This window comes from Anguilla rostrata, chromosome 6, assembly GCF_018555375.3.
Source record: "Anguilla rostrata isolate EN2019 chromosome 6, ASM1855537v3, whole genome shotgun sequence".
Lineage (NCBI taxonomy): Eukaryota > Metazoa > Chordata > Actinopteri > Anguilliformes > Anguillidae > Anguilla > Anguilla rostrata.
The window spans coordinates 32,433,490-32,445,556 of NC_057938.1; the positions used below are offsets into that span (position 1 = coordinate 32,433,490).

General features: G+C 39.5%; 1 protein-coding gene across 5 annotated transcripts in view; it reads right to left on the bottom strand.

Annotated features, from left to right (window-relative positions):
• The window catches only part of LOC135257863 (gephyrin), a 404,797-nt gene that overhangs the window by 32,753 nt on the left and 359,977 nt on the right, over positions 1–12,067 (bottom strand). For 2 of the 5 annotated variants that reach the window (XM_064341059.1, XM_064341063.1), the window contains 3 exons: positions 7,255–7,329; positions 902–974; positions 240–377 (listed from right to left, as the gene is read on the bottom strand). In XM_064341059.1, coding sequence (XP_064197129.1) covers positions 240–377; positions 902–974; positions 7,255–7,329 — 286 coding nt within the window. The remainder of the gene's footprint in view (positions 1–239; positions 378–901; positions 975–7,254; positions 7,330–12,067) is intronic. The other 3 variants (XM_064341060.1, XM_064341062.1, XM_064341061.1) reach the window with 3 other exon arrangements.

The following is a 12,067-nucleotide window of genomic DNA, read 5'->3' on the forward strand; positions in this document are numbered from 1 at the left end:
CACCTTGCTTGTTCACTGGGCTGTCAAGCTAGTTAGCCAACAAAGCACAACAGGAATGCCAGATCAGATCAAGTTAACATAAGAATGTTTGAACACTGTATTTCTGGGACATTCATTATTCCATTCTGGCAATGTTCGTTCCATTCTGTCAATGAAAGCTATTCATCAAATTTGTTTGAACCACAATCAACCCTTTAGAGACAAAAGCCCACCCAATGTCATGGTGAGGGAGGCCTCACCTCTGTAGTTGATAATCTCAGTGCCCAGGATGGCGGTCATCTCCAGCACAGTGATGAAGGCCTTGTCCATGGATGTGAGGGGGAACGGGGACATGCGGTGCCTCCGAGCGACCTTGGTTATATCCACTGCGCTGTGGCCTGCAGTCAGACAGAAGGGAGGCGATTAAACCCATATGTCCAAAGGGCATCAGCACTGTCAGACAGCTAGAGGAGGCAATGTCATGAGGAACAGCCAGATCTGCATTGTGAAATGCTACGTTTAGTTCTTGTTTTCATTTATTCAATGTATCCATAAAGTTACTCTAACAGAGAGATAACAACAATGTATCTTAGGTGAGATTTGCAAGCTATACTAATATGTAATACATATAATTAAATTATTAGCAAGTTGTATAAGTTATAAGTTATACTTGCTGGACAGCTGACCAAAATGGATAATGATAAATAATTTGTCACTAACTTTTAGACCATTTTTTTATCCATCAAACAAACATTTCTAGCATTAAACATAACCCTGTCCTTTTTTCTATTGTGGAACTGCGGAGACTTACACATGGTTACCATGAGGCACAGAGCCCCAGGAAATAATGCACATCACACACATTTCTAATGTTAATCTTGCACAAGACTGGAGGACTGAGAACAGGAGGGGGCGCACTCACTGCGATTAGTAAGGGCTACACAAAACTCACTGGCTCTCAGTATGTTCTCTTTACTGCTGCATCGTGACTGCACCTGGAGAGAGGGAGAGGGAGTGAGGGTGGGAGGAACAGAGATTGAAAGATGAGGGAGGGAGGGAGAGAGAGTGTGAGACAGGGAGGGACAGAGAGAGTAATAAATGGAGAGAGGAGAGAGAAAAGAGAAAAGAAAGAGACCGAGAGATTAGTAGCATGAAAGGAAAATCTCTGACAGAACTCACTACACAATGCCAATTCGTAGGTGGACTACAATCGCCAGATCCTGACACAAGAACTCTCATTCTATCGCTCATTTTTTAGGTGTGTGCTTTTTATATTTTAATGGCTGTAGACTTTATTCAATTTAAATAAGACCTCAAAATGAGAAATTTGGTGGCGGTATTGCCCATAGACATAGACTAGCTAACATGGGGAGAGACAATGCTAACTTACAAAATCAAGCTAACTTCTCCATGTTTGAATAAGTCCATCATTCTAAAGTTCTAAATGAACATGACAACAACAAGACACTGTTATGTCTGAACTGCTGTAACTGGCACTCAGGCAGCAATGAGGCACACAGTCACTAAGCAGCCAGTCAATCATACACTGTCTGAAGTGGCGAGCAGGCAATAACCATAATGTGTCAGATGGGCAATGTTATGCTGAAACAGAAAAAGGCCATCCCCAAACTGTTGCCACAAAGTTGGAAGCTCACAATTCTGTAGAATGTCATTGTATGATGTAGCATTAAGATTTCCCTTCACTGGAGGTCCATAAAGAAATGGTTTGCTGAGTTTGGTGGGGGAAGAACTTGACTAGCCTACACAGAGCCCTGAACTCCACTCCATCAAACAACTTTGGGATGAATTGGAATAACGACTGTGAGCCAGGCCTTACACCCAACTTTAGTGCTCAACCTCACTAATGCTGTTGTAGCTGAATGGCAACCAATCCCTGCAGCCATGCTCCAGAATCTACTGAAAAGCCTTCCCAGAAGAGTGGAGGCTGTTACTGCAGCAAAAGGGGGTCCAACTCCATATTAATGCCCATGGTTTTGGAATGAAATGTTCAACAAGTATATATGGATGTGAAGTTCAGGTGTCCACATACTTTTGGAAATGTAGTGTATATGTTGTAAATGCACATTTTTGATCTCTTACCTAAGGCCACTAAATATTGTTGGTAAGACTAATTGCATGCTCATCACAAGAAAAGCTAAGTAACGTCCAGGAATACCATTGCTTCTGTTGCTTCCGTATTGTTAGTTACACTCTATCTTAGTTTTTACCAAGTTGGATGGATGACATCTTCAAATATTTGGTTTCTGGAAAGCATAGCTATACCTAACTTTTATGGTTTGAGTTACAAAAGTTTTCCATTATGTTTTGTGCAAGGTCTTTGTGAAGAACAAACAAAACAAATGTGAATTCAGTTTTTCTTATTAATAGTAAATTCCTTTACATTTGATCTGTGAAAGTAAAACACTTATAAATGAGAAATTCAGTTTCTTACGAGTGTTTGAGTACTTAGAAAATAACGCACTAACATGGTGGGTTGGGAATAAATGGTGACTTTGTGTCACAATGGTATTGAATGCAGACATATAGGCACAGTATGTTTGGGAGGAATATTCCTCACACCTATGGTGCTATACTCAATGTACGTACATATGTAATATTAGTGCAGTGTTGGACAAGCAAGGATTAATTAAGAATATGTTTCTTTTCTGAATCCAGCGGTTCCAACAGTCAATGTCCTTGTTAAGGTGTTCAGTTCGGCCCAACAAGGAAAAGTAGGTGACCTGATAAGCAAATTAGCTTTATAGGCCAAAAATCAGACCTGGGTCAAATACGTATTTGTTTTCGATTCAAATACTTTTCTACGCTTTACTGATTTTGTCTGGTGTATTGGAACCAATAAAATACTCTCAAAAAGTGCAAACCTCACCTTTTGGTCCTATTGGCAGACTCAGTTACACTAGGCAAAATCAACAGAGCACAGAAAAGTATTTGAATCCAAATACTAAACCAAGTGATATTGAGTGCTAGAACCCCTCACTTCACCTACATGTAAAATATATTTTATTAGATTTAATTTAATAATTATGTTTAAAATTAGAATTATCTATTTAATCACCAAATTCTTTGATAGATCAGTCTACAGAAAACTGGTGGCATTAACCAACAAGTCAAAACAAGCTGTATATCAGGTTTTCAGATTGAATAATTGAATTCAATAAGAAGCAGTCAATTATATTAATGAACATACATTCTTTATTGAATGCAGCCACACTACATCTAAATTACACAACAGAAGACATACAGCAAAACATTAAACAACTAATCTAGAAATACCAGAAAATAGAGAGAGAGAGACGGATAAGAGAGAGAGAGAGAGAAACGGATCGGCCAGAAGTATCACCCACTTCCAGTATAAGCGCCACAAGGAAACCAGCTAAAAACACACAACCTAGGAACCACCACCAAAATAAAAAGAGGAAAACTCTTCTTCTTCCAGGCTCCGAAACCAAACGCAACACAACAACCTTTTTCCTGTGGCAATCTTAAATACCTTACCCAGCATGGCTTGAGGATGTTTTTGCCTGATTGGGTGATGTTGAGTTAAGGTGTAGGATAGAAGGGAGGGGGGGTCAGACTAATTTATGACAAGGACTGGCCTACCTAAAGATTGCATTCAAACTTAAAGAGGACACGGGAAAGGGAAATGTTAGGCATGTAGGGTCTCCGACCCCCGATATGGTGTCCTGTGTCATCAGGTTTGTCTCTTCGGAGGGGGTGAGACCCATAGATTGTCTGCCTAGATTAGGGTATCCGTGGATTTTATATTACCCCAATCACATTTGCTTTGATGCTTGTGACGGGGAGGCCAGGCCACATTCTTATTCACTGATTCCCTTTCTAAATCCAAAATCTAAACAGTACATATCCTGCAGCAGTATAATAGAAAATATTATTTAAATATTTGATACACTACCATACAATCTAATACTTATTTTGATATTGGATGATGTTTTGAATTTCATATGGTAATAATTTCCAGTGAAGGTTACATGCACAACAATACCAAGTTTTATTTATTAATTAAACCTCCCGATGCAAAAACGATCTGTGCAAAAAAAAAAAAAAAAAAACAGATCTGTGCTGATACACCTTGATGGACAGCTGACTGATGTTAGTATGAGTGCTGATAAATTTAATTTCCTGTGTTTTGATGCTTTCGGCAAATGCAAAAATTTCACTTAAAACATAGTTTATGTGATTAATACAATATATGAGGCTAGATAATAATATGAGACTGTTCTTCTAAACATCAACGTCCAGTACCAACATGAAAACTTTATAAGACTGTCATATTTTATGTACAATGCCTTGTATAATTGTGTTATTTTTATTGTATATATTTTCCATTGCCTTATTTTTCTGTTTTCCATTTCTTTTAATTTGTAAATGCTTTTCTGTGAAACACTTTGGGCTGCAAACCATTGTATGAAAAGTGCTATATAAATAAAGTTATTATTATTATTATTATTATTATTTATTATTATGGTTTGAGGCTCATTTGCTACCTTGGACCCTTGTTGACGTAAAGCCATTTAGTCAACAAATGTGTTCCATACTGTATCAGCATAATTTACAGCTGAATCTAGTCCCACCCACCAATTCCCACAGAGATCCATTCAAATGCAAAGAGTTTTTGTATCGCTTTTAGGACAACCTGAAAATAAGATATCCAGACTCTGATGATGTGGATAGGTCACAGACATCAGGAAGTCATGGCATGCAAATGATATGCAACCAAATACAAAACATGACTCTATGACATTATGTTAATTTGTCTACTGTATAAGTGAATTTCCCTGTTTCTAGCTTTTCCCCAAACAGTTCACTGCAGCAAAAGTAAACGAGCAAATGGTGGCACAGGAGGTCTCAGGAGTGCATTTGTTTAATTCTTGCTAATTTTCTGACCAATGATTTGTTGTTAAGACCATCAAAAGCTTAATATTTTGCCATTTTGGGCTTGGCCCATTTTTTTGCCCAGGAGTGTATTCTTAAAAGCAGCATCAGCTGGCAGCATGCTCACTGAGACCTTCCAAACCCTCACATGGGTTTACAAATAGGACTGGGGACTCTGAAAATTGAGGGAGAAGTTAAATCAGGGATTCATTGGTTACAAAAAGTTTGTTCTTCAAATGGAAAATAAAACTGTTGTAACTGAGTTGTCATAAAGTTTTAGATTTCATTGCTGCAAATATAGATTGGTCAAGTACATCAATCACAAAAATGAATGTAAACTGTATTTTAGTAAAATTAAGTTGGGCAACACTTGCTTAATTTGTCAGAAAAAAATGTTGATTGCATCCAGGCAGTGCACAGAACAAACATGAACATTACATGTGCACTGGCCACAAACTGCCTCCTCCTATCTCTTGAATGTCCCATGTCTCTACCCTAGACCACCCCTCCTGTATTTCCTTGTCCAACACAGTGCTGCAGTATTAGTCTATTTCATAGGCATTAACAGAAATGCATTTTTTGTGGATTAATCAGAAAAATATTAATTTTCTGACCCTAAATGTGACAGGGAATGACATACACTATGACATGTCCTCCAGTTCTAATTTGTGGTAATGTCACAGAGGAATGATGGCGTGATGTTCCTGCAAAAGCAAAACTTAGTGGGTCGCCCATGCCCCATACTCAACCACACTCCCACCCAGAGTGAGATGAGGAAAAATTAATTCTGTCTGTGTTCAGAAAAGCTATGCCAACATAAAGAGGCAATGGTTGTGCCATTTCACACCGAACACAGAAAGAGATCATGCAATGCATAAAGTGTATGACTGAATCCTAAGAAGGATTCTGAAAAAAAAGCCAAAACATCAAACCAGAGCTGACCTCTCATCCCTCATTCAGCCCTTAATGATCAGTCCCTCTCCTCCTTCACAGCCCATGTCATTCTGTCCCTCATAATCTGACCACCACATTACCCACAGCAGGGGAATATCCATGACTCCTATGGCCTTTTCCCATACTCAGCTGATATAGCAAGTGTACACAACTGAATAGCTGAAGGACTGGGAGAATAAATGGCAGCCTCCCTCCCATATATACAGATGCGCTGGCACACCAACACATGTGCACACACACTCACAGATGCTGACAGTAACGAGTGTGAGGATGACTAAAAGCACATCTGAAATCACAGCACTGAGGATTAATCTGTGAACACAGAACCCAATTAGTGCTAACAGGGAAAGGTATGGTACAATAATGCCTTCCAGGACTGTCAGGACAAGCAGGTCCCCGACCAAGCAGAAAGTTTTGGCTGTTTGTGACACCCTTGTCACCAGATTACTTGTCACAAGTCCTGCAGTGCACTGGTGGGGGTTAGACTGTTTTCTAATTCGCTAATGGGTCTCCCATTAATAACACAGTGGGCACCAAGTGTTCTGGCTGGGCCCTAAAGCACAGAAACACAGGATAACGATGTTAAAGCCTGCTAAAGTTGTGCTATCATTACAAAACATTACATTACTGGTATTTGGCAGGCGCTCTTATCTAGAGCGACTTACAAAGATGAGCTGTGGAAGGACCTTCCCTCCAGCACCCCTTTACACTGAATATTAGACCACATACATACACAACCCTAGTACTAGTGTGTAATCAGTAAATGCTTAGTCTACTGATTCCCCCAATGTCTGTGTCACTGTCATATTAAAGCAACCAGCTGAAGCTGTAGTTTATTTGGATGTATTGCAGCCATGTTCTTGTTTATTGAATTATTTAAAAAAAAACAAATTAAATATAAGTTCATGAAACAATTTGCATGTGCTTCTGGAGTTGTGTGACCAGTGTCTGAATGATGACCACAGTACAAGCTCTTTGCACAGAGCCTCAGTTATGTCTTAAAAGTCTCATGAAGTGCTCAGAGTCAATCAGCTCAAGCTCTTTGTAATCAGAATACAAAGAATGTAATCAGAATACAAAGAATACTTTCTGCTAATTAGTAAAGTGCTGTTTTTGCAGAACAGCCTTATCTCTGGCCAATCTAGTGAAGTGCCTGTTCATGCAACACATTTCACCAGTGTGCCTTATAACCCATTTATACTATGCTGTACAGAGAATTGTGGGAAAACACAGTCACATATCTAAGCCAACCATGAAAAGCACTCAAAAATCAGATGTCTCATTACTGAAAGAGTCAGTAAATCCCTATTCCAACTGATCAGGACCTTCTGTAACTTTCTGACAAGAAATCTTTTGTGTGGTGCACAGCCTGCATGCTGCGAGAGTGGAAGAAGGATAAGTGTTTACCTGATCCAAGGTAGAGTACCTTGACTTGAGCGTGATGACCTCATCCAGGTGAGCCCTGAACTCTCTCCGTGAGGCCTGGAGGAAGCCACAGGATAGTCACTCACCTTTACACGCCTGATTACAAAACTTCCTCTCTTTCACTCAACTTCACACACCTGATTACACAACTTGCTCTCTTTCACTCACTTCCACACACCTACATCACTTCCTTTCACACGCCAGATGCTTCTTCCATACTGAACTTCAAATGACTGATTACATCACTTCCTCTGTCACTATCACATTCAAGTCCCTGATTATATAACTTTTCTTGCACTCACCTTCACACACCGAATACCCTGATACAGAAACTATTATTCAATTGATACATAAGCTATACAACACAACTACGCATCAGAAACTCTTTCTCTCTCACTTTATTTTCCTTCTTCCCAATAATCACCGTATAACGTGATATAAAACAAGCTTGCTTAATGTGTTTAACTATTTTTATGTGTTTATAACAAAACTATATATGTAACTAAGTGTGCAAAATGGAAAGATAATGGGAAGGAACGACCTTCGAGGAGGAAGGAATGTGGATGAGCTAAGACAGATAGATAACGATCTGTGTGTAACACCAAGTTTAAACTGCAATAATATTTGGTACAAAGGGGAGACAAGAGGCTTGATGCAGGGGTCAGAGGAGGTCACCAATATATGAAAACATGACTTGAGGGATACTTTGTAAATTGAGTAAAATTCATAGTTAAAAGTACCTTTGCTATAAGCAAATAATTAGGTGGCATATGTATGACCATTGCTTGCAAAATGTCATATCCTAATCAATAGCCTATGTATTTCTGTTGAATACTGCATGTATTGTGTATGATGTCAAATGAAGATAAGCTGTCCAAAACAAGATGGTATGTGAAGGGAGAATAAGAACACCCTCCCCTGCCTTGAGGCACCAGGAACCTAGACGTTTCATCAGGTTTCTGGGATGAAGCAAAAAGGTTCTCAGGAAAACAGAAAGTTGGTATGGGAGGGGGGGTAAGAAAGTGTCATGCCATGCAAATTACCTCATATAAGAGGCAGAACTTATGAACAGAAGTTTGAGACTCCCTTCTCGAACTCTGAATTGAGTGCTTGAACAGTTTCTCCTATTTCGTCAAATAAAAGTTGTATTGCTGAAATTACTTTGTGACCTGACTAAATTATTTGCCTCCATTGAAGGTAAAACAAAACAGTAATTACTTTTACATTTCATAAATAAGAGAAGTAGTAGTGATTTAGCTATTTTGACCCACCCGCGTCTTTAAGGGGATGACTGGCTAAAAAATCCACACACTTTGTTCTCAAGGCTTTAATTAGCTGCTGATTAAAACAAAAGCACAAAAACCTGCAGATAATGCAGCACTCAGAATCTGAGTTTGACACCCCTGTCCTACAGTTTTTCTCTCCTGTCCATAACCTGATGCCTCAAACTAGATTTCCCATAAATCCTGGCAGGAAGCAAAGCATAATGTGTCACGGTTATGCCCTTTCTGGTCGCCAGAGGGCGAAATTTCACCACTCCTCGTGTTCATTGGTCTGATTGCTTTCTCCTGTGTTTGTTTTATTATGTTCATTTATTCAATCATTGTGCTCACCTGTGTCTTGTTACCCATTAGTCATTGTGCTCACCTGTGTCTTTTTACCCTGTGTATTGAAGTCTTGCTTCTCTGTCACTCAGTACTGGTTACTACTGTTTCTGCCCTTGTTGTTTGGTGTATGTTCAAGTTCCTCTGTGTTTTCGAATACTTTTGAGTTCCTCAGTGTTTTGAGTACTTTCGAGTTCCCCTGCATGTTCTCGTGTTTCGAGTTTTGTTTGAGTTTTTTGCATGTTTTTTCTGTTTTAAGAATTTTTGAGTTTTTCTTTGGAATTGCTCCTCATGGCCTTTTCGTTTGTTCTCTGTTTGTTTTTCTTAAAGTAAAGTCTTTGTTTAATACCCTACATTTTGAGCCTTCTGTGTTTACTCTGCACTTGGGTCCTAACCTGCCAAAACCCTGACATAATGAGAGGTTCCAAAGTACATTATGGACATCTGCTATATCATCAAAGGCTTGTGTTTTTATTCTGATACTGGGGACACAAGGGTAACTACTGCCTTCACACAAAGTAGAGAACCACATTACACCATGACCTTTCAATAATACAGTTAAATAGCATAAGTTCACACAGAAGGTTATGGTTATGGCCTGAATTTGGGTAAAATTCTGTGGAGCGGGTGAAAATTTTTTTTGATATCTCAAAAATAGTGTGCTCATTGACAGATAGAAAACATTTTATCACAAAAAGCATTTACTGCTTATTTACAGTAATGAATACATGTTTCTACAAAAAATATTTGCTGACCGATTGATTTACTCTCTTTTCTGCAGCAGTATAGGAGGAGTGTGCCAGCCAGATGAGAGGGGGATCGAAGGGGGTTGTATGGTGACCGTGGAGACAAGGAAGTTGTGATGAAAATGCAGGAAAACATGCAGGAATACTTGGGCCAGTAACATGGTCCAGATTTACTAAGCCTTTGCTACTATTTTGAGAAACACATATGACACATTCTGCCCCAGAAATATACATCTTATGTATAAAGAGGCACATGGCACTCAAAGCGCAGTATGCATCTCCTTGCTGCGTATGCATTTGAGGGAGGATAGCACAAATAACGGGTGGAGATATAAGTATAGCTGATTATGTTTTCTGTCAAATTTACTTCTTTTTAAAGTTTCTCTGCCATTAAACAGCAGGTGTTAATCAAGGTGCAAGTATAGTTGAAGCCAAACGTTTACATACACCTAGGCTAAAGATCAAACTCAATTTTTCACAACTTTCATGTTACCATACATTTCTTGTGTTAAATCAATTACGGTATCTACTTTATTTCCATAAGAGGTCATTTCAAAATAATAGCTCAGAGACAGATTTATTTCAGCTTTTATGGACTGTATCAGATTTTCAGTGGGTCAGACGTTTACATACACATTGTTAGTATTTGGTGGCATTGCCTTTTACTTGCTTAACTTGAATCAAACGCTTGGTGTAGCCCTCCACAAGCTTCTCACAATACTTAACCGGAATTTTTGCCCATTGCTCCCGACAGAACTGGTGCAACTCAATCAGGTTTGTGGGACTCCTTGCTTGGACATGGTTTTTCAGTTCAGTCCACAAATTGTCCATGGGATTCAGGTCAGGGCTTTGTGATGGCCACTCCAATACTTTCACTTTGTTGTCATTAATCCATTTTGTTGAAACTTTGGAGGTATGCTTAGGATCATTGTACAGCTGGAAGACGCAGTTGCGATACACTTTTAACTTTCTAACTGATGTCTTGAGGTGTTGCTTCAGTATTTCTAGATAATCCTCCTTCCTCATGATGCCACCAGTCCCTTTTCCCCACACAACATGATGCTGCCACCTCCATACTTCACAGTTGGGATGGTGTTCTTCAGATTAAAAGCCTCACCCTTTTTCCTCCATACATAGCTCCGATCATTATGGCCAAACAGTTCCATTTTTGTTCATCTGACCAGAGAACAGTCCTCCAAAAGGGTAGGCCTTCGTCTTGGTGCTCACCTGCAAACTTCATTCTGGTTTTTTATGGCGTTCTTTGAGTAGGGGCTTCTTCCTTGCGCGATAGCTTTTCAGGTCATGGCAGTGTAGGATTCTCTTAATGGTGTATGTAGATACTTTGGTACTTGATGCCAACTCCTTCACCAGTTCCTTTGTTGTTTGTCTTTGTTGGTTCAGTTCAACCTTTAGTTGATTGGAAATTGCTCCTAAGGAGGAACCGGACTTGTGGAGGTCCATAATTTTTTTCTGAGGTCTTGACTGAGTTACTTGGATTTTCCCATGGTATCAAGGGCAAAAAGGCAGTGGCTCTAAAGGTAGGCCCTTAAATACAGCCACAGGTGCCATTAACTCCCAACGGACTCCTAATGACAATTGGCCAATCAGAAACTTCTAAGAAGTCATTGCATCAATTTCTGGAATCTTCCAGGCTGTTTAAAGAGAGAGTCAACTTGGTGTATGTAAACTTTTGACCCACTGGAATTCTGATATAGTGAATTAAAACTGAAATAATGTCTCCAATCGATTGTTTCAAAATTACCTCTGATGTGAGCAAAGTAGATGCCCTAATTGACTAGCCAAAATAAATGAATGGTAACATGAAATGTGCAAAGTCGTGAAAAACTTAGTTGGAATATCTTTAGCCTAGGTGTATGGGTGTATTTAAACTTTTGGCCTCAAATGTAGATATGCCTTAGCATAGTCATTTTATAATATTTTCAAATGAAAAATCCTGCATGGTATGCCATTAATCAATGGGAAAATTTCTGATGTGAAATTGTAAATATCTCAAATAAATATTGGCACAAAAAGCAGAAACAACTAGCCAATCTTAGGTAGGTCTTGCTGAAAAGCTGTAGGAGGAGTAGCATACAGAATGTTGATGTCTGTCCATCCATCCATCCATTATCTATACCCGCTTATCCTGAGCAGGGTCACGGGGGGTGCTGGAGCCTATCCCAGCATGCATTGGATGAGAGGCAGGAATACACCCTGGAGAGGTCGCCAATCTATCACAGGGCACACACACCATTTACTCACACACTCATACCTATGGGCAAATTAGAGGCTCCTGCATGTCTTTGGACTGTGGGAGAAAATCGGAGTACCCAGAGAAAACCCATGCAGATACGGGGAGAACATGCAAACTCCACACAGAAAGGCCCCATGCTGAGACTCGAACCCACAACCTTCTTGCTGTGAGGCAACAGTGCTACCCACTGC